This window comes from Eutrigla gurnardus, assembly GCF_963514095.1.
Source record: "Eutrigla gurnardus genome assembly, chromosome: 19".
In the NCBI taxonomy this organism is placed as follows: domain Eukaryota; kingdom Metazoa; phylum Chordata; class Actinopteri; order Perciformes; family Triglidae; genus Eutrigla; species Eutrigla gurnardus.
Window position 1 is genome coordinate 14178999 of NC_139930.1, and position 21529 is coordinate 14200527.

The window sequence follows — 21529 nt, forward strand, 5'->3', positions numbered from 1 at the left end:
CTGCATAACTCTTATTTCACTTTGATGTAACGTCAAACTATGTCTCAATTTCTCTCAACTCAGTGTCTACAGTAGTTCAGGTGCAGATCTGTTCCGTTGCCATAGAAGTATATAGTATTCTTAAAACGATCCGGAAGAGAACCGGAATAAGAGACAGCTCAACTTCAAAATAAAAGTTGCGCGTATTGAAACGTTTTAGCTGCCGCGGTGAATTTAAGGTCAGTTAAACCAGGGAAAATTTTTGGCTATACTTATAGATAAAACAAACAGGGTAATTTATGTCCATCAATTGGACACAAAAAACGTCCAAAACAAGTCAATCATATCAATTAAAAGGTTAATGTGAGTAATGTGTTTTCACAACACCTACTTGTTGCCCCAAAGTGGCCAAAAAAGAAAGAAAATATACATTTATTCATCTCAATTTGTTCAGTTGTAATTGCTCAAAACGTACAGGAATATCATGAATAAATGTTACTTCTGTTCAGGGAGCGAGGCGTCGCCACCATCATCCAAAACACCACATAAAGGATTTTTTTTGGTGCAGAATGGTGTTTTACCCCTCCAAAAGAGTCAGAGAGACATAGAGAATACATTTTACTTTTAGTTGTTCCATTTGTTATGCAAGTGTATCAGAACATGAACCACAAGGGTAGAAGTCAACGAGAAGAAGAATATTCACTCTTTTCCCTTCCTCTCCTCTGCAGGCCTCTGTTTGCATTCGTTCAGTGTGTTGGTTATCAACAGCACCTGTGTGTCTTTGACCTGGAGTCACTGTGCCTCTGTTCATGGTGGTCCAGTGGTCTCCGCAAAGGCAACAGGACTCTGATCATCACAAAGGCAGGAGTGGACAGTCATGGGCCAGGCTGCCCTACATGGATCGTCCCATCTATTTGAGAGGTGACGTATCTCTTCTCTCTTCTATGTATTGATTTATTTCTCAATGTAACAGTGTGTCTTACTGTAAAACAAAAACAAAAAAACCCAGTAAATATGATGTTGATGTATAATTTCAGGTGATTTCTTAGGCTCGGAGGAGTCTGACTTCTACTTGTACCCCGTATTTGCTGATGGAGAAGGAGAGCCGATGCACGCTACAGGTATGCACCTTTTCTGGCTGTAGCATCAGAATCGTATTCAACATTATTGTATTAAAGGACGAAAAGTTATTTTGTTGTGTTATTAGTTGTAGGTCTTGTAGCCTCCAGAGGAGATCCTGCAGCCTACATGTTGCTGGTGATCATCTCTTTTCTCGCCATCGTCCTGTTTGTCACCCTGATTCTCTCCCAAAACAAGTAAGAGGCTTCTGTTACTTCTTTTTTTAAAGACTGATGTTAAAATAAAAGAAAACTCCTGGAAAATCACTATGAAAAACATGTGATATGAATTGGGGTGCAATAGCAATCTTATATTAAAAAAGACACTTAAAGGTGCTATTGACAACATTGATAACATCCAGCCACTAGATGTCGCACTCGCACTACCCCCTTACATTGCATTCACGTGACAACACAGCTGTTGCTTGAAGCCATGCACCCTCAATGGGTTGCCAGTTTGTTGCACAACCGCCAATGCCGCCCGCTGTCAAACTCACTAACTGGCAACCCCAAAGACATGGCAGAGATACCATGTGATAGAAACGTCGTTATTCTATTGGCTCACAAGCCTTGCTAGAAGCCAGCCACACGTCACACATCTACACAGAGGTAAACAAAACATTCATTTTCAACATTTTTGAAAATGATTAATTCACAATCAAAACATTTTTTTCACGAGAAGTGATATTTTGATTCTGCAACTTTCTAAAAGCTCTGGATGTATTATTAAAAAAATATTTGTTTAAATAAAAGTGGTTATTTTATATAAATAATCTTGCCAGGTATTAATTATGCAGTATCAGGATAGTCTTTTTACCAGTAAGACATTATAAATGGTGGAAATCAAACAGCAAAGACATTGACCATGACAAATGTGCGTGAGAGAGTGAAAAGAGTGTAATTACACTTGATGTTAGCGTGTTAGAGTTGTGGAGGGAGGGGAACACCTTTAGACAGAGATGCAACCTAAATATCATACTTCTTTCCAGGATGAAGAGGTTTGTGTGGAGGGATGTGCCGAACCCAAACAAGTGCTCTTGGGCCAGAGGAGTAGACTTCAAAAAGGTTCAAGAATCTAAAACAATTTTATTCTTAAATTTATTTAGGCTCTATGTTCACATGATTTCAGAAATTATTTTTGTACAAAGATTGCTTGAATGTGATCTGTATGACAGTGAACAACATGCGCAGTTCATTAGACTACTTTAAAAAAAAAAAAAAAAACTACAATTTTTGGTTCTGGTTAATCGCCTTCTTGCAACAAAGATGAGAACATTTATATGTTAAATATGAATCTACAGCCAGCAGGCAGTTAGCTTACCTTAGCATAAAGACTGGAAACAGTGGTGTAACAGCCAGAGTATAACAGGGTACTACCAGTTAACGCCACACGGTGGCGCCTCCTTTTGTTTGGTCACTTGATATCACCTTTCTCCCCTAGTCGACTTCCTTGACTTCTGTAATGTGGACGCTGGTGAAGGCTACAGGTCACGAACTACTTCTTCCTCCGTTTATTGTTTTGCTGAGGGTAATAGTTTATGCCGTGAGACCTGGCTTGTATGGTCTGTATCTGTGAATAAATGTACAGTGCGGAAATCCCTCCACTTCGTCTCCGGCCTCACAACTTTATTTCGTGCTGGAGCTGAGCTATTAGCATCCGTGGCTAAGCTTCTCGCCAACCCCACGTTACAGTGGGAAACACCAGTTGTCACCTCCCACAAAACCAGAACTTGTTTTTACACTTTTGCACAAAGCAATTGTCTTATCTTTAAAGCAAATATATAGGTTGATGAAACATTTTAAACCCTGAAAGTTATCTTTTGTTGTTTTTTTGTCTCTTTAATAAACAAATAGAAACATGTTCTCCTTTATGCCTGCATATTTATTGTATTAATCTCAAATAAAGTACGAGATCTGTCTAGCTACTGTGTCTGCTATTATGTGTGTAGTTTCCGATGCTACCCAAGAGAAAATGTGCAGTTCTTCTTAATCTTTTAAAATCTTAATATCTGCAATGTCTTCTCTTTTTCATATAATTGTGTTTATTTATCAGCTCATATTCCGAAAACTAATACTTGTTTTTTGACGCTTGAACTGATTAAAACAGTTACGTGACCACGGCTCTGTGTAATACGTAGGAAAGCATACGAAAATATCGTGCTGTACTTTTCGTACTTTTTAGTACGAAAACTGAGTGAGAGCAGCCTGATCTCCTCGTATGCCTCCATGAGGATTTCTGCCTCTGGCGGGGAAAAGTATGCCGCTCTATTGGCCATGGTGAATCAGTGAATCTGTGATCGGCGGCGGGGTCTATTTGAGGGAGCCGTGAGCGCGCACCTATCCAGGATTGGTTTCACCTGGCTTGATGAATCCGTGTCTGCTCATCCTGGCTTGGTCTTTGTGCAACCAATTAAGCCTAGATGCTCTTGTTTTGGATCGATAAAGCTCAGCTCAGTCACTTATCAATTCAATTCTATTCAATTTTATTTATAGTGTCAAATCACAACAGAAGTCATCTCAGGACACTATATTCCCAACATCACCCAGGGGCAAGCTTTACAGCGAGAAAAAACTGCCTTAATAGGCTTTTAGGCAGAAATCTCGTGCAGCCCAGGCCCTTGGGTTCCAACTGCATTTGGTGTTGGTAGTATGGTAGTAGTAGCATTAACAGTAGTGGTGGTATTAACAGAAGCAATAGTATCAACAGTAGTAGTCCATGGCAGCAGGCACAGCCACGCCGAGATGGATCCATCCCAACCACGTCGCCGTAGACCAGAAAGCAGGAGTAGTTGAACAGTCACACAGCGGGCAGGTGGAACTACAATGTGGTGTTTCCAGCATCAGGCCAGTTAGCAGTCTGCATCGGTCAGGACCTCAGTGGACTCTGCTGGACCAGAAAGCATAGCCAGACTCCCGGGAGTGATCCCGGGAGTAGTCAAGTTGGTGACAGTAGAGATGCCGATTTTAGTCAATTACTTTAATTTAAAATACTGGCGGTAAGAGGCAAACAAGACCACAACATCGGTGCAGTCCGGATCAGGTTCCACCACGGTCCAGGGAGACCTGCTAGGCAAGAGAGCACAGGGACTCCGGGGGAACATACACAGAGAGAGCGCGAGAGAGAGAGAGAGAGAGAGAGAGAGAGAGAGGCTCAGTGTGCCACTATAATCCCCCAGCAGTCTAGGCCTATAGCAGCTTAACCAAGAGCTGGCTCAGGGCAAACCTGGCTGGGAGCTTGATGAGCAGAATGGAGAACAGGTGCGCCTACTCCGCCTTGACTGCCGGCACGCCCACCGTGAGGAGGAGCCAGTGAGGGAGAGGAAAGGAGGGGGAAAACAGACAGGGAAAACATACAAACAGGCACAAAACCAAAAAATGTCCCGGCAGAACCGTGACACATTTGATAATCAACATAAGGATATTTATGGGTAAATGAAAAAGACAAAAAAATACAGATAGGGACAAAAGCTGATATAAATATAAAAGAAAATATTATATTGGGAAATATTAAAAGTAAAAACCATTCTTAGTCTGGCCCCTCACCTGAGAGCAATTTGCCATGGGAAACCCTACCAGGAGCACAAAGCTCCAGACAACATAGCCCTCAGGGTCATAGGGACACGCAAACTTCTCCACCGCGGTAAGGTAATGGTTCTCGGAGAAGACATGGGTCCCTAGTTTCGTAGACCAGGTGTAGCCGGCGCGGCGATGTCTTCATCATTTGCGTTCCACAGCTGCCACGAAACTAAGGCCCATGCTGGAGTAAGATTTGAGATTGACATCTTACTCCATGATATAACGACCATTTGTGAGTAGAGATGTACGTCAGGTGTCATGTAATGTGTATCGTTAGCCTCATAGCATAATTGCCTAAATCATTTTTTGGCCAAATTGTCATATCGGCCTAATTTTATTCTCCTACCACTTCTGCATCATCCGGCCTTTCTGCCTATGGATGACAAAGAGGGCTCGGCTGTCCACACTTGCAGCATTGGCTCTTCTCTTTGATTCATTTTCATCTGGTAAGAGTTCATATTTTTTGGCCAAATTGTCATATCGGCCTAATGTTATTCTCCTACCACTTCTGCATCATCCGGCCTTTCTGCCTATGGATGAGAAAGAGGGCTCGGCTGTCCAAACTTGCAGCATTGGCTCTTCTCTTTGATTCATTTTCATCTGGTAAGAGTTCATATTTTTTGGCCAAATTGTCATATCAGCCGTATGTTATTCTCCTACCACTTCTGCATCATCCGGCCTTTCTGCCTATGGATGAGAAAGAGGGCTCGGCTGTCCAAACTTGCAGCATTGGCTCTTCTCTTTGATTCATTTTCATCTGGTAAGAGTTCATATTTTTTGGCCAAATTGTCATATCGGCCTAATGTTATTCTCCTACCACTTCTGCATCATCCGGCCTTTCTGCCTATGGATGAGAAAGAGGGCTCGGCTGTCCACACTTGCAGCATTGGCTCTTCTCTTTGATTCATTTTCATGTGGTAAGAGTTCATATTTCTTCAGTTTTCTTCAACTGTTATTTGTTAGGCAATTGATGATGGGTCTTTTTCTTTTTGCATACTTGTTCACACATCTGTTCACACATCTGGTTGAAAGTACTGTTACAATACCAACACCAATGTGTATGCATGTGTGCAAATACATAAAGACATAAACGATATCACAAAACAGCACATGACTGAACAACATAACACCCAGCTGCTCGCACATGCTCACCTGCCACCCCAGCAGTAAGGGGCCCAGGCCGCTACGTATTTAGCTCCCATACCCAGACCACGTCCCACGGGGTGAGCACCGGCAGCATTACTGTGCTTTTACAGTCAATTGTACAGAGAGATAAAGATATACATATCATTATACATATTTCTCTGTTTAGGTCGCTTCAGACTCTCATGCTCCTCACAAAGAAATGCAACATTCCTGGAGTATGGATACTTCTCTTAACTACTACGTCTCTTGTTTTTTGTTTCTTTTTTTTCTTCTTTTTTTTCTCTTTTTCTTTTTTTGTGTTTTTTTTTGTTGGGAGGAAACCGGAGCACCCGGAGAAAAACCCACACAAGAGAACATGAGAACTCAACACAGAGAGGACATGGGATAGACCCAGGACCTTGTTACTGTGAGGCTGCTTCTTTTAACTCTTGCGTCTCTTGTTTGTGTTTTTTTTTTTGTGGTATTTTTTTTTTTTTTTTTTTTTAGTGTTTTTTTGGGTTGCAATCTGTTGCTTATATAGTATTCTGGACCAGTGATGTCACACCTTTTTGCTTTGATCTAGATCAAAGGCAGAAATCACAGTAATGTCACGTTTGGCTTCTTTTTTTTACAACAAACTTAGATGCACTACATCTCCATGACAACCAGAATGCTTGACTTTGGGGCCTGTAGCACCATATAAGGTAATAATTCCTGTAGCATTCTATAATGTAATAATTCCTGAAAATTTGAGAAAATTTGCACTTAAAATAATTCTGACCTTTCTGGCATTTTTACACTTTTCTTTTGTAATCTTAAAATGCTCCTAATAAGTGTATGGCACCCTAAAATGTTTAATAAATCCATCAGGTGTTGAAACTCATCAGTATTTAATTCTCATATATTTCTGATAAAAGTCTCGACCAATCATTTTATTCCGACCGAATAAACTGATTGGCCGAGGTTCCTGCCTGTCTTCCGTCGGAGCGTCGCCTACGCGGTCACGGCTTGCTAGTCGCGCCTCTCTAGCAGAGCGGTAGAGCGGCAGAGCGGTCTGTGAGAGAGAGAGAGTGAGAGAGAGAGAGAGAGAGAGAGCATGGGACAGCGAATAACTGACAATGACGACCAAGCCAAGCCGCCACTTCCACCCCAGCAAAAATAAGACTATTTCACATAAAAAAACACTTGATGAGTCGAGAGGCAAGACGCAAGTCAATATCGGCTGTGCTTTCCAGCAATGGCGGACGCTAATGCAGCTTCATCCGGAGCTCAAACAGATGAGATGGTCGCGGAGCTTCTGGTACTTTTGTTTAAAAGAGCGCAACATTGCATGTGATAACGCAGCATCCAGATGCTATCATTTATCAATTACCATATTTCCGTAATACTGTTGTGCAAGGAAGATTAGCTTTAGCACTTGTAGTGTAAACAGACCTGGCTGTGTCAAGTCAGTTTGTTTACACTACCGGCGACGTTAGCTTCAGCGTTAGCATCAGCGCTAACGTTGTGGTCGTCGTAGTAGTAGTCGTGTACACAAACTGACTTGACATATGGTTTGTTTACACTGCCAATGACGTTAGCTTCAGCGTTAGCAGACAGCCTCAGTGTTTATTGGGAAGTTGTCATTCACCCCGTTCTAGTATTAAAACTCCAGGCTTGCGTTTGACTTTGTTGGTCGTACAGTAACCAGAGCTAGTTCAGAACATTGCTTCTCTGTCTGGACTTCTTCGGCTAATAGATAATGCTGGCTAGCTGACATCTGTGTAAATAAGAGCACCTGTCTTTTCTTGTGACTTTTAAAATTCTTGGCACAAATACTGTTTACCAGTAGTGAACTTTACATTGTAATAACCCGTCCATGTAATCTCTCTCTCTCTGTCTGTCTCTCTCTTGTTTTGTTCATCATTTTTCAATGAACCAGACGTTTGTCTTTCACGAGCTAACACGCTCGTCACTTTATTATTCTTCCGTGCCCCTCATCCCGAGTGCCCAACGTGGGGCAGTCCCTCGGCCCCCCTCTACTGGTTACACATAGCAATGACACCTTACTATCAGCACATCCTCCCTTCTTTGAAGTAATGAACTGTGAGCATAAGAAACATATGCATGAACACATTCATATGATGCCAAGACGATAAATCACAATTATTGCAATCACAATTACAACATTTTCAGCTCTGCATTAACTTCTTGCTAACTTTTTTTTTTTTTTTTTTTACAGTAGAACTTCAGCATCTATCATACTGATTTATAGGTCAAGTCTAACCGTTCTTTTGATCTGACGGTCAGATCGCCTCAGTACAGGTAACTCTGTGGCAACATTGCTTGTGTCCACCTGTACGTGTCCATCTGATGTCAGCTCAGGCACTGTGTCAGCCTGTGACACAGCATCTTCTCCATCTGCATCATCAGTTAGGGTCTTTTGAACAGTCTCTTTGGTTTTTAGAAGGTGACGCCGGTTCCTTCTGAACACATGTCCATCCTCAGTTCTCACTGCATAGGACCGAGGCCCTATTTCTTGAAGAACCGTCGCTTTCTTGTTCCATGCATCCTGGTCTTGGATCCTCATCACATCATCCTGTGCAAGTGGTCTCAGAGATCTTGTTGACTTGTCAAAACGCTGTTTTTGTTTCCATTTTAAGTTCTCCATTTTCAACTGAATCTCTGTTTTCTGATGGTTCTCCGTGTAGCGGGGCAGAGTAGTGCGCAGCTTGCGATTCATCAAAAGTTCCGCTGGGGAGAGACCACAGTCAAGGGGAGAGGACCTGTAGCTCAGTAGAGCCAAGTATGGATCCGACTTGCTGTCTGTGGCCTTTTTCAGAAGCTGCTTAATGATATGCACTCCCTTCTCCGCTTTGCCATTTGCCTGCGCATGCTGGGGACTGGAAGTGACATGATGGAAACCATATTGTCTTGCAAACTGCCGCCACTCATTGCAGTTATAACACGGACCATTGTCACTAACTACAGTCTCTGGTATTCCATGCCTGGCAAACATGGACTTGACATGTGTAATAACACTGTTAGCAGTTGCATTTGCGAGCAGAGCAATTTCTGGAAAGTTGGAATAATAATCAATTACCAACACATAATCTCTTCCATTGCAATGAAACAAATCTGTTCCTACTTTCTTCCAGGGTTCAGTGGGAAGATCAGGAATCAACATGGGTTCCTTGGCCTGTTTACTCTGGTGCCTTTTGCATGTCTCACATTTTTCAATCATATTTTCAATGTCTTTATTTATTCCAGGCCAGTATACAGAGTCTCTGGATCTCCTTTTACATTTTTCAATGCCCAAGTGTCCCTCATGCAGTTTCTCTAGTATTTCCATTCTCAGGCTGTGTGGAATGACAATCCGTTTGTCTCTCAATAACAGTCCATTCGCCACACTTAGCTCAGATCTGATGTGATAATATTTTGGACATGAACCTCTGGGCCAGCCGGTTTGGAGGTGTTCTATCACAGTCTGTAGCTCCTTGTCTGTAGCAATCTGCTCACTTATTTGCTTTATCTTGGCATCTGACACTGGCAGAGACTCAACTACCATGTTCACATGGTTCTCTACTTCTTTCTCAGTGGAGCTCACAGGACTCAACACTGGAGCACGTGATAGTGCATCGGCTAACACGAGATGCTTGCCAGGTGTGTATATCAACTCGAAATCATACCTTTGCATCTTCATGATGAGGCGCTGAATCCTCGGCGACATCTCATTCAAGCTTTTCTTGATGATTGACACAAGAGGACGATGATCCGTTTCAACTGTGTAGATGGGAAGTCCATAAACATAACAATGAATGATTTCGAGTCCATAAGTCAGTCCAAGACACTCTTTTTCAATTTGTGCATATTTGCTTTCCGTCTTTGTCATGGATCTGGAGGCATATGCTACGGGCTTCCAGCTTTCTCCTTCTGCTTGCAGCAAAACAGCACCAAGCCCATCTTTTGAAGCATCCGTGGAAATTTTCAGTTTCTTGGTTGAGTCATAATAAGCGAGGACAGGAACAGTTGTCAGTGTGGTCTTTAAAGCCTTCCACTCTCTCTCATTTCTCTCTGTCCACTCAAACTCTGTTGAATCACGAAGGAGCTGTCTCAACGCTGATGTTCTGATCGACAAGTTTGGAATAAACTTTCCAATGAAGTTTATCATGCCCATGACCCTAAGCACACCTTTCTTGTCAGTTGGTCGTGGCATGTCTAGAATGGCTTTTATCTTCTTTTCATCAGGCTCAATGCCCTGTGCAGATAGTTTGTCGCCCAAAAATGTGATTTCCTGCACACCAAACTGGCACTTGGCACGGTTTAGCTTCAGCCCATTCTCACGGACTCTCTGGAGCACTTTGATCAGTCTCTCATTATGTTCTTGAAGGGTGGACCCCCAGACGACCACATCATCGACATAACAACAAACCCCTTTTAGGCCCTCCAACATGGTGTCCATGGCACGGTGAAAAATCTCAGATGCTGAGATTATGCCAAATGGCATTCTGAGAAACCTGTACCGTCCATAAGGTGTGTTAAACGTGCAGTATCTTGAGCTTTCTTCATCCAACTTGATCTGCCAGAATCCCTGCGCTGCATCAAGTTTTGAGAAGTATTTGGCTCCTGCCATTTCACTTGCAATCTCCTCACGCTTTGGTATCTGGTAGTGCTCACGTTTTATGTTCTTGTTCAAATCTCCAGGATCCATGCATATCCTCAGCTCTTTGTTTTTGTGACACCATCCCGACAAAGAAAGTCTCATTCAGGTCAGTTTCTTCCACTATTCTCACTGATTTTGGTTTACCTTTGGAAAGACACTGTTTTGCAAAATGATTTTTTCCATTGCATTTTGCACACTTCTTGCCATATGCAGGACACTGCCGGGGTTCGTGCCGTCCACCACAGCGTTTGCAGGAGTAGCTCGCGTCGTCTTTGCAATTCTTTTGTGGCGAGCCTCTTTTCATTTTGTGTTTAACCACAGCCACTTTTGCATTGTCATTTCCAGCAGTGATACCTGTTTCACTGAATGTCTTTGCATGCTGTAATGCTAACTCACTTGCATGGCACTGTCTCTCTGCCACCTCTAGTGTCAGCTGAGGATCCCGCAGCAGCCGTTCCCTCGTCCGTTTATCATGGATCCCATATACAATTTGATCACGGATCATGGAATCTTTCAGCTGCCCAAAATCACACGACTGCGCCTTCAGTTTTAAATCCGTCACAAAGCAATCAAAAGTCTCTTCCGGCTGCTGCATCCGGGAACGGAACACGTACCTCTCATATACTGTGTTTTTTTCTCGGCGAGCAATGTGCCTCGAACTTTTCAACAACTTTGTCGTATTTACCGCTGTCGTCACGCTCGTCGAACTCGAAGGTGTTGAAGACTTCGATGGCTTGGGGACCCGCTACCGTGAGCAGCAACGCAATCTTCCTGGCACCATGTTTTGTTCATCATTTTTCAATGAACCAGACGTTTGTCTTTCATGAGCTAACCCGCTCGTCACTTTATTATTCTTCCGTGCCCCTCATCCCGAGTGCCCAACGTGGGGCAGTCCCTCGGCCCCCCTCTACTGGTTACACATAGCAATGACACCTTACTATCAGCACATCTCTGTCTGTGTGTGTGTGTGTGTGTGTGTGTGTGTGTGTGTGTGTGTGTGTGTGTGTGTGTGTGTGTGTGTCAGAAAGGGAGGAAGATGAAGCAGAGGAGGATGAAGAAGACAGTGTCGCATTTTCAACATTTTTCCATGTTTACAGCAACAATGGTTTATTTATTTAATTATCCATCAGTAATAAACAGAAAGTTTCTAGAATCGCTCTCTGCATCTTATCGATGAGAACCGCTGAAGTTGGGTAAAAGTGAGGAGCCAGTTAAATTTACATAGAAGCAACCGCCCTCTAGTGGTAACATCCAGAGGCTGCAACAACATTTATCTTAGATTTCTCTCGTGGTGGGCAGATGACGCCTTATGAAATAGTAATATGAACCGCTCCACGTCTGCAGATTTTTTGGAGATGGCTTTGTCCACAGACAAGAAGAACCTGCAGATGGTGCTCCACTTTTTTAGTGGTGTGATCAGGTGACAGAGGAGGAAATGCAATTTTCAAGTGCAATCTGATCTACTTCCTCTATAAAAAGCAATGATTCTGTCTTGATTTTCCTCTTCTGGTCTTTAATAATAAGTCAAACAATGTTTGTTGTAATAGGTTCAGTCTCCTGAGAGATTTCATTTCACATCAGCTCATACTCAGTTTGTTTCAGTGTCTGATTCAGATGCAAAATCTTTATCGCTGAGGTCCATAATGAGAGCTGCATCAGGAGCGAGGCCTCTTAGCTCCCTTAGATCATCATCGGTAACAAAAGATGGTTCTTAGTCTAATTTATAGCAGTTACATTTCTTGTTTGCAAAGTTTGAAACATATACTTTTACATTTCTCTCCTCCACAATCACTTTATGTCCACATTTTTTTGTTTTTATTAATGATAAATAAACCTGAAAATGAACTTGATAACACTGACATACTTTTTCATGCCTTTGACATTAAGCTTGCCATGTAGCACCCTATAATGTAATAATTCCTGAAAATGTAATAACACACTTAACTCAATTGATAATGTAATAAAACCCAATAATGTAATAACTTCACTAGTAATAAAATATCCTGACTGATGTTGTTGCCAGGTTTGCCCACATGCAACAGGAAACATCAAATCGAAAATATTTTTTTGTTATTATTCACCAATTAACCAAGACAGCAGGCGTCGCTTAGCAGCCATTTGATAATCAACATAAGGATATTTATATGGGTATGGGTGAATAAAAAAGGTATACAGATAGGGACAAAAGCTGATATAATTAAAACGAGCAGTGATGCACGGGCCCTCGCATACACGCAACTCGGTTAGTGCCACGACCGCCTTCAGTGTTGGACCGCCTGGCCTGGCCACGTTGCCGGTCGTCCACAGCCACCGCCACGCAGCCGGTAGTCCCTTGCCTGAATCGTCGTGTCCATCACCGTATCAGACGATTGAAGTCATCATGCTCGACTGGGGTGCAAAGTCTCCAAGACACTGGGACCTTATACAAGTGTAAAAACGTGACATTTCATGTCGCCATTAGGTGGCGCTCTGATTGTGTGTCAAAATTGTAGTGCAGACACGTTCAGGGGGGGACTCTCATCAAGCGTGAGAAGTTTGAACCAGATCGGACAATGGACACTGAAGTTATATCAGTTTAGAGTGTTGCGAAGCATGAAATTCATCCGTGTTTGTGGCGTCGTCCTGGCCACGCCCTTTGACTTATGTAAGACCTTTTGATGATTTTTCATCGTTGAGGCCTCTGGAACAGGCTCACAAAGGTTGGTAGTAATCAGAACAACCCTGTAGGAGGAGTTTGGTAAAATATACTGCATGAAAAAGGCGAAAAATCGCTTCAATTAGCATATAAAATGCAAAATGGCTGACTTCCTGTACATTTTAGGGCATGGGTCCAGAGGCTTTTTTGTACATCTCTACATGATCTATGTACCTACAAGGTTTCATGCAGGTACGTCAAAGTTAAAGGTTTTCAATCTCTTAAAAGGAGATGTAAAAGTGTAAAAACATATTTCCAGGTACCATCAGGTGGCGCTCTGGGGGGGGGTGGGGGCTGGAGCCGATCCCAGCTGTCCCCCCCTCCCCCCGGAAATTTCAAAGTAAAATCACTGGTTTGGTCAAATTTTTATGGTCTTGTTGTTGGCGTGAGTTACAATTCAAACCAAACCAAATCCATCCATCCATTTTCTACCGCTTATCCTGTATTTAGGGTCACGGGGGGGCTGGAGCCGATCCCAGCTGTCATTGGGCGAAGGCAGGGTACACTCTGGACAGGACGCCAGTCTATCGCAGGGCCGACATGTAGAGACGAACAACCATTCACGCTCACATTCACACCTATGGGCAATTTAGAGTCACCAATTAACCTATCCCCATCTTGCATGTCTTTGGACTGTGGGAGCCAAACCAAATCGATATATTTATATATATAATATATATAAGTCCATCAATGCTAACTGCAAGTAAACAACGTTAGGCCTATCTAACAAACAGCTCTTATAACTGCACCACGTTACCATGGTTACCATGGTTATGGACAGGCGAACTGCTCTGCAAAAGGTCAGCAGGGTTCAAATAGTGCAGAAACAATGTTGCAACAATACCTCAGTCATTTATTGCCTCAATCTTTATTTAAGACATCTGCTTTAAACTTAACAAAACAATTTGTATTACATGTTTGAAACATATATGGAAAAGGTTTGTGTGCGTGTGAGAAACTTGGTTATTGAGCGACCTGAAAGGGTTTCAGATATTATATCAAAGTTCAAAGGTTGTCTTAAACCGGTAAAGCCACCCACCCACACACACACACACACACACACACACACACACACACACACACACATACACGTAGACAAAATAGAGAGATTGGCTGCAGCTTTGAGATTAAGCTCCTCTGCTGCTCAAGGCTGTACCAACTGGAGAGGACCGCCTCTCACAGGAGGAAACCACAACTCAGCGCCTTACTGGCTGCGTGCTTGGAGGTGGGGATTCATCAGCTTGGCAGTAGAGGTGTTGAAATTCTGTCCTGAGTTAATCACTAAACTGAACCAAGTTTACTAGTAACTTGAGTCACTTGAGCCCACAGTCTCCAACTACAAATAAATACATTCAGTATTCAAGTAGAGATTTCACCCCTTGCTAGGAGTCAGCTGATAGACTGGGGTATGTTAAAATGAAATTTTACAGGCTAGGAGTGAGTGTTTCGGTAATCTTTCCCATATCTATAGCAGGTGGAACATTGCATATAGTTCAATGCAGAGCACAAGGTTTCATACTCTAGTTGCTTTGGCAGGGTTGTTTCAGTTCTTCCCATATCACCCTTTATTCTCTCATGTGCTTTAAGATCACCACGACTATGTATGCAGTGACACACACACACACACACACACACACACACACACACACACACACACACACACACACACACACACACACACACACTTCTATCTGATGTTCCACTTCTGCTTGGTTTGGTCTCTGGACTGTGATGCCTCTCAACAACAGCTGCTGCTGTGACATCCCCTCAACACACACAGCCACACACAGCAAATACAATTTAATCTACACTGAACAAACAACATGTCGACTTTCTTGTGTTTCTCCTTTGGCTGAACATTCTCAAAAAGTTTTCATTCTCATCTCCTGTAAGTGGTAGTTACCTGGATGTATTCCAGATATATGAGTACATGCATAGCCCTCTAACGGGCTGCAATTGGCTTACCCCATCCTGAGGCATATCAGGTGGTCGCACGCATGCACTATAAAATAGCAGCACGACCCCATCTGCTCCCTTTTGACCTCAGCGACTGACGACAGGGGCCAGCTGGGCATGCAGTCAGTCAGAGAGCTAAGCAAATGCTCATATAGCTGGAGTCACATCCAGGAAACTGCTATTAGTATTTTATACAGGCTTTTTCCAGAGGGTTTCCTTGAGTACTGTGTCCACAGTCAAGGTGGCTGAGTATGGAGTCATAGCAGTGCCGTACTAAAGATTAGAATGTTTTTAAATTGTCATTATTTTGAAACCCATTAGAAAATAGATTGACTGTTCAAAGTTAGCGGAAGGATCGAAGTGTGACTTCCGGTTTTGAAATAAAGGATAAACAAAGGGTATAAAAAAGGCAATATATGGATGAAAGATGATTTTGATTTTATTCACAACCATGATAAATCCAAAGGAAATGTCCACTAAATTGTAAGGAAATGTCTTTAATCTTTGTAAAGTCTGCACGCTCACGCCTGATCTGGATCCGATCACCTTATATCCATGAAGCATGCCAGATCGTTCAGCTCAGGGGTGTCCAACCTGATCCAAGAAGGTCTGGTGTGGGTGCAGGTTTTAGTTTGAGCCCAGCACTACCTCACCTGATCCAAGTCAAGGTCCTGAGTGAAGACCATCCATCCATCGTCTACCGCTTATCCTGTATTCAGGGTTGAAGGGCTGGAGCTGATCCCAGCTGACATTGGGTGAAGGCGGGGTACACCCTGGACAGGTCGCCAGTCCATCACAAGGCCGACATGTAGACAGACAACCATTCACACTCACATTCCTAAGGGCAATTTAGAGTCACCAATTAACCTATCCCTATCATGCATTTCTTTGGACTGTGGGAGGAAGCCGGAGAACCCGGAGAGAACCCACGCTGACACGGGGAGAACATGCAAACTCTGAGTGAAGACCATAGTTAATTAGTTGAATCAGGTGAACCTGCACCCACACCAGCCCTTATTGGATAAGATATGACACCCCTGGATGAGCTGATCCTGGAGAAACACTGCTTCTGAGTATTTCCCTATGACTCAAACCCAAACTCAAATAAAACTGTTGAACAACAGTGTTTGCGTGCTGACGTGTTCTAATGAGGTGGGGTTTATTAAGGTACCGCTGTCTCCTAAATTCCGGTTGGACGGTGCCCAAGACCGGGAGCAAACTTATCTCGTGCACATGAATGAACAAACACGCGTGAACAGCTTCCTTATATCAAGTATCGCTCGCGAGTTAATCAACACGGGTTTACTGAAGTGAGGGAACCCATTACACGTATACTGTGTGTACATATACTGCATCATACACACGCGCACGACTCTATAGCTGTGCGCGCGGGACTGTGAAAACAGGAAGTGATCTTGACAGCAGCGAGCGAGTGAGCTACTGAGCTGCAGCAAAGAATTTGAACGCGGTCTGCCTCTGACAAACGTAAGTATTGGGTCCGTTCTTTTGTTGCTCCTCCAATCTTTCCGCAAACTGTTTGTTTTTCCACTTCTTCAGAAGTCATCTGGTGTATTTTCTCCCCCGCGAGAGTTGGTGAACCCGAGTGTGTAACTGTGCATGGGGTCGAAGTGTGCATGGAGGGTGGGGGACCGAACTGCTCTCCTATACTAAGTTGCTGTATGGAGGAACTAGCGGCTTTTATTCGGTGCCTGTTGGTGTAAAGAGATCACACACCCCGCGTTTGTGCCACGTTAGCCTCGCAGCTGCTCCGGTCGTTATTCTGGGACTTGGCGTTTACGTGCAAGCCGACTGGTTGGGCTACTTCAATGTATCTCAGCGGTGGAATCCGGTTTTCCGGAGAGGGGAGCATTGAATGCAACAGCTATAGCATGAAGAAATAATGCGGTTGGATTGCATGTGCATTGTGTGTGTTTGATCATATAACACACTGACCCTTGTTTTCCATAAGAGGAATTTTGTTTTCAGTGTTCAGCCAGGGCCGGCTCTAGTCGTTTTTGTTGCCCTGGGCAAAATTAAGATTGGGTGCCCCAGGTGCCTTCACCTTCAGGCAAATCCAAGCATACATGCAACTGTAGTTAATATGAATACTTTATTAAGGATACACAATGACTCATACATTTCCTCATTATCCATTATTTTAAAAGCCCCCCTAGGGACGGGCATTGGAAATTAGCTAAGGCTATAAATGCTATGATGCTTTCTGTTGGATTGTTGCACAATCCACATGACTTGTATCTGTCCCTATCAAATAAACGTTAAAAAAAAAAAAAAAAAACACAATAGGGAAAAAACACATCCGAGTGGGGAAAAAAAGGTTTAAATTTTAGTTTTGATGGGAATAAGATATTCTAGCTTTAATGTGTCTTTTATCAACCTGAATAAATGTACATGTTGCATTATATGTTCATGGTCATATATTGGTATTAGTAACATAAATACAGATCTGACATACAATTAACAGAAGTCACCTGCTACAGGCTGCTTCACTGGAGTGCTGGATGTTGCTTGACCTACAGCTGTATTAAAACAGTCAGTATATGTTACACTGCATTATGTAGTTTCTGTTATTCTACTGCATATAAAGTAGAACTGCACAAATGAATCACTACACAAATGAAGCACTGCATAAATAAACTTTTATTTAATTTGAGAGTGTGTACTTGGAAGATAAGCTGTCTCTTCTCCAGCAGTTTATGCAAATATTTCCTTGGTGCCTCTGGTCAGTTACAGAGCGGATATTTGCCTATTACCATCAAAAACATAGCTGAGTAGGACAAATGACTAATAGTATAATTTAGTCACCAGGTTTGGATCACTCTAGCAATCCCTCACAATCCCCCTCATGACCGCAATGTGACGATTGGAACAACTGATATACAGTACAACACTGCTTTGTATCTTCTGCAACCAGAATGAAGACATTGCTATGATCTTCTGTGCAATACAATCCACATATGTTTCTGCCTTTGTGTCTTCTGACCACAGGGGCCATGGCCTTCCTTGGGAGCGCAGTTCGGCGGGTGGTGTCGGCAGTGCGCCCTCCTCTCTCTCCCTTATGCCGGACAACTGCTCGGTCCTACAGCTCAGAGCCCACCCAGGAAAAGAGTGTTCCCTACGAGAAGACCCTCAAACAAGAGGATGGACCCTCCTCTGGACCCACTAAACCCTTACCCAGGTTCGCTTTGTGGATGGATGCTTTTCGTTTACTGTATTATTTGCTGTTAAAGTGACTGTAAACTTACAGCAGGTTTTTGCAATTTAACCAGCTTCTGTTTGAATTCTTATGATGTGTTTTATAGTGAAGAATAGGCACACCATTTCAATACGTTATGGACCAGTTGATGGAGGAATAATGGTCATGATGACCTCTCCAAGGCCTGAACAGATTGTAATTGCTCTGAAAACATATACATGTGACTGTCAGTTTGATATATGTAAAATAATCTACTCAATCATGAGGATACTTCAGTTTTTAACTTCAGGCAAAACATTTTTTCCCAAAATGTCAAACTAAAAGGACCATTTGTTTGTGACTTGGTTTGATTCAGTGAGTCGTGTCGTGGGTTTGAGTTCTAAGTAGCAGTGTCCTTGTCCCACTTTGAAAGTCATGTCCTCCGCTCACCTGAAGTTATCTGCCACCTGCCTCAGGTCAGCGGATGCTGTGGTGATCGGAGGAGGCAGTCTGGGCTGCCAGACCATCTACCACCTGGCTAAAATGGGGATGACCAACGTAGTTCTGCTGGAGAGAGACAGACTGACCGCTGGCACCACCTGGCACACTGCGGGTAACAAACCATATAGAATACGGACATGTGTGAGTGCAGTGTAGAGTGCTTCTAAGTGCAGCATTTACTGGTACTGTTTTAACCATGTTCACTAGGCCTCCTGTGGCAGCTCCGTCCCAGTGATGTTGAGGTAGAGCTCTTGGCCCACACCAGGAATGTGATCAGCAAAGACCTGGAGGAGGAGACGGGTCTCCACACAGGCTGGATCCAGAACGGAGGACTCTTCATTGCCTCCAACAAACAGAGGCTGGACGAGTACAAGCGTCTCATGTCGGTGAGAATCGAGATGGCTTGGTTTTCGGGTGCTGCGAGCAAATTAAAGTTGTATCTTGTAATAGTGTTTCCATTGCCATGGTGTAACTGGTGTAACTGGTTTTCATGTGGTGTAGTGTCTCATTTGGAACACTGCCTGATATAATCATATAATTATAATAAAAATCATAAAAATAAATTAATAATAAAACATTTTCATTCAAATAACTCATTTAATAAGTTGCAGTGTTAACAAACGCCCAGTGGATTTAACCGTTTCTTATTAATGTAATTATGATAAAATATTCTTTAAAACCGTTCATATCAACACTCAGCTTCTGTGTCAAACATGGAAGAAAATACTAAGAAGAATATAAAATCTAATTGTATTATTAAGGTAATGACCCCTGAACAATAAGTGATAGAAATGTATTGTGTAGGTACACCACAGGCTCCATCTAAGCAGTTTTTAAGGATTATATTTGAATGGAGTGAAACAACATTTTTAACTACTACATTGGGCTTTAAAAAGCTAAATTAATATTTGGGTTTTTTGCTTAACACCCACATTATAACCTTTATTTAACCAGATAAAAAACCCATTGAGATCAAGACCTCTTTCACAAGGGTGACCTGGCCAAGAAAGGCAGCAGCACATACTGTCAGAGAAAAGACTTTGTTTGCCTTGATGTGTGTTTGAGGTTCAAAGATCCCTTGAAACTTCACCAAATGGTGTGGTGCATGGTGTGAAATTGATCCACCAATGAAAAAAGCAGCAAAAATATTGAGATCATCAACCCTCAGTCAAAACAAATATTGATAACCGATAAAAAAAAATCACCCTGAGGCAAGATCCTAACTGATGAAACATGCAATCTCCCCTCAATTCTAGCTGGGCAAAGTTTATGGCATCGAGTCCCATGTCCTGTCACCTGCGGAGACCAAGGACCTGTATCCTCTGATGAATGTTGATGACCTGTATGGAACCCTGTATGTACCAAAAGATGGCACCATGGACCCAGCAGGCACCTGCACCACCTTGAGCAGAGCTGCCACCGCCAGGGGAGCCATGGTAACGCTGGTCTTTTGTTCTATTCATGGATACGACGCTGTATGTCTGGTTGTGGCTTGATCGCTCTAGATTTTAATACCCGTTTTCTTTTAGGCACTTTTAGTCTCGAGGGCACCAAAAGCTCAAATACCAATTATGAGCTTATACATTTGCATGTATCTAAGTTTCACTTCTGATTTGCTTACTTTTTTGCGCTTTACATCATATTGCATCGTGTTAATCGTCCGTATCCACCCACTTGACGTCTGCACATAACTTTTAAAGAAATGCTACAAATTTAAAGATGAAAAAAAAGAACTTAATCTTGGTTGTTTTAAAAAACTGTATGTACCTTGTACGTTGAAGTTGTTTTTCTACCTGCCGTTCCAAAAGAAAAAGCCCCGTTATCTGAACGAGATAATTCCGAGATAGCAAGGTCACAGCCTTGTGTACAGCTTCACCTTCATTTCTATTTCGAAACAAATTACATCTGGAATGGCAGTAAATATGTCACACAAAGCACCATACTTAAACTGATCTAAAGCCTGAGAACCTAATACTTAACCTATCTGAGACCGACATAGTTATCCTATCTGAGGCCTGCATGTTTTTGATGGTCGGTGAACAGAGCAGAAACAGAAGTAGGCTAGAAACGGGGACAAAATATAAGATTAACATACAGTATATACACATTTCGTGACTAGCCTTTTTAGATGATGTGCAAATAAGTTCCACCCACATAGGAGGGGAAAACTTACTCACCGTCTCCATTAGCTGTATTGCATGAAGGTGCCTGTTATACTCGATATGCCTGCATGTGCATTTATTGCTCTTATATAAACTACCGTATATGTTTGTAGCAGTTAAAAGTATTTTACATTCATCTTATACTAAAGTAGAAATCTTCAAGGAATTTAATATGAAGAGAATTATGAAGTAAGGCAGAATTGGAAAAGGGAAATCGATTGAACCCCCACCTGTGTCACAGCACGGTCTTCAACATGTTCACAGCCTCAGTGAGCAGATATTAAAAGAGCTCTAATGTTAGATTGATTAACCGTCATAACGTGTGTCTATGTTGCATACGGGTACTCACATTATCTTGAATGTGCATCTTTAAATCAGGTGATCGAGAACTGCCCTGTGACTGGTGTACAAGTACGGGCAGATGACTTCGGTATAAAGAGGGTGAAGGCAGTGGAGACCCCTCACGGGACCATCGAGACGCCGTGTGTGGTGAACTGTGCAGGTGAGATTCAGACAACGACAACTAAGCCGATTTTATCTGACATCTAAGATAAACCTTTTTTTTTTACACAACGGGAGGTA

The 21529-nt window shown here is 42.7% G+C and overlaps 1 protein-coding gene and 1 long non-coding RNA gene across 2 annotated transcripts in view; both read left to right on the plus strand.

Annotated features, from left to right (window-relative positions):
- Nucleotides 1–773: 773 nt before the first annotated feature.
- LOC311029600 lies at nucleotides 774–2204 on the plus strand. The gene is made up of 4 exons (XR_014598897.1): nucleotides 774–900; nucleotides 1017–1100; nucleotides 1193–1295; nucleotides 2087–2204. It is a non-coding gene; the product is annotated as an uncharacterized lncRNA (long non-coding RNA).
- Nucleotides 2205–16447: 14243 nt separating this feature from the next.
- sardh (sarcosine dehydrogenase) overlaps nucleotides 16448–21529 on the plus strand; it is a 31344-nt gene continuing 26262 nt past the window's right edge. Inside the window, exons 1-6 of the mRNA XM_084035854.1 lie at nucleotides 16448–16576; nucleotides 18098–18287; nucleotides 18761–18897; nucleotides 18993–19171; nucleotides 20042–20221; nucleotides 21326–21449. Of these exons, the coding sequence (XP_083891980.1) occupies nucleotides 18103–18287; nucleotides 18761–18897; nucleotides 18993–19171; nucleotides 20042–20221; nucleotides 21326–21449 (805 nt within the window). The 5' untranslated portion in view covers nucleotides 16448–16576; nucleotides 18098–18102. The remainder of the gene's footprint in view (nucleotides 16577–18097; nucleotides 18288–18760; nucleotides 18898–18992; nucleotides 19172–20041; nucleotides 20222–21325; nucleotides 21450–21529) is intronic.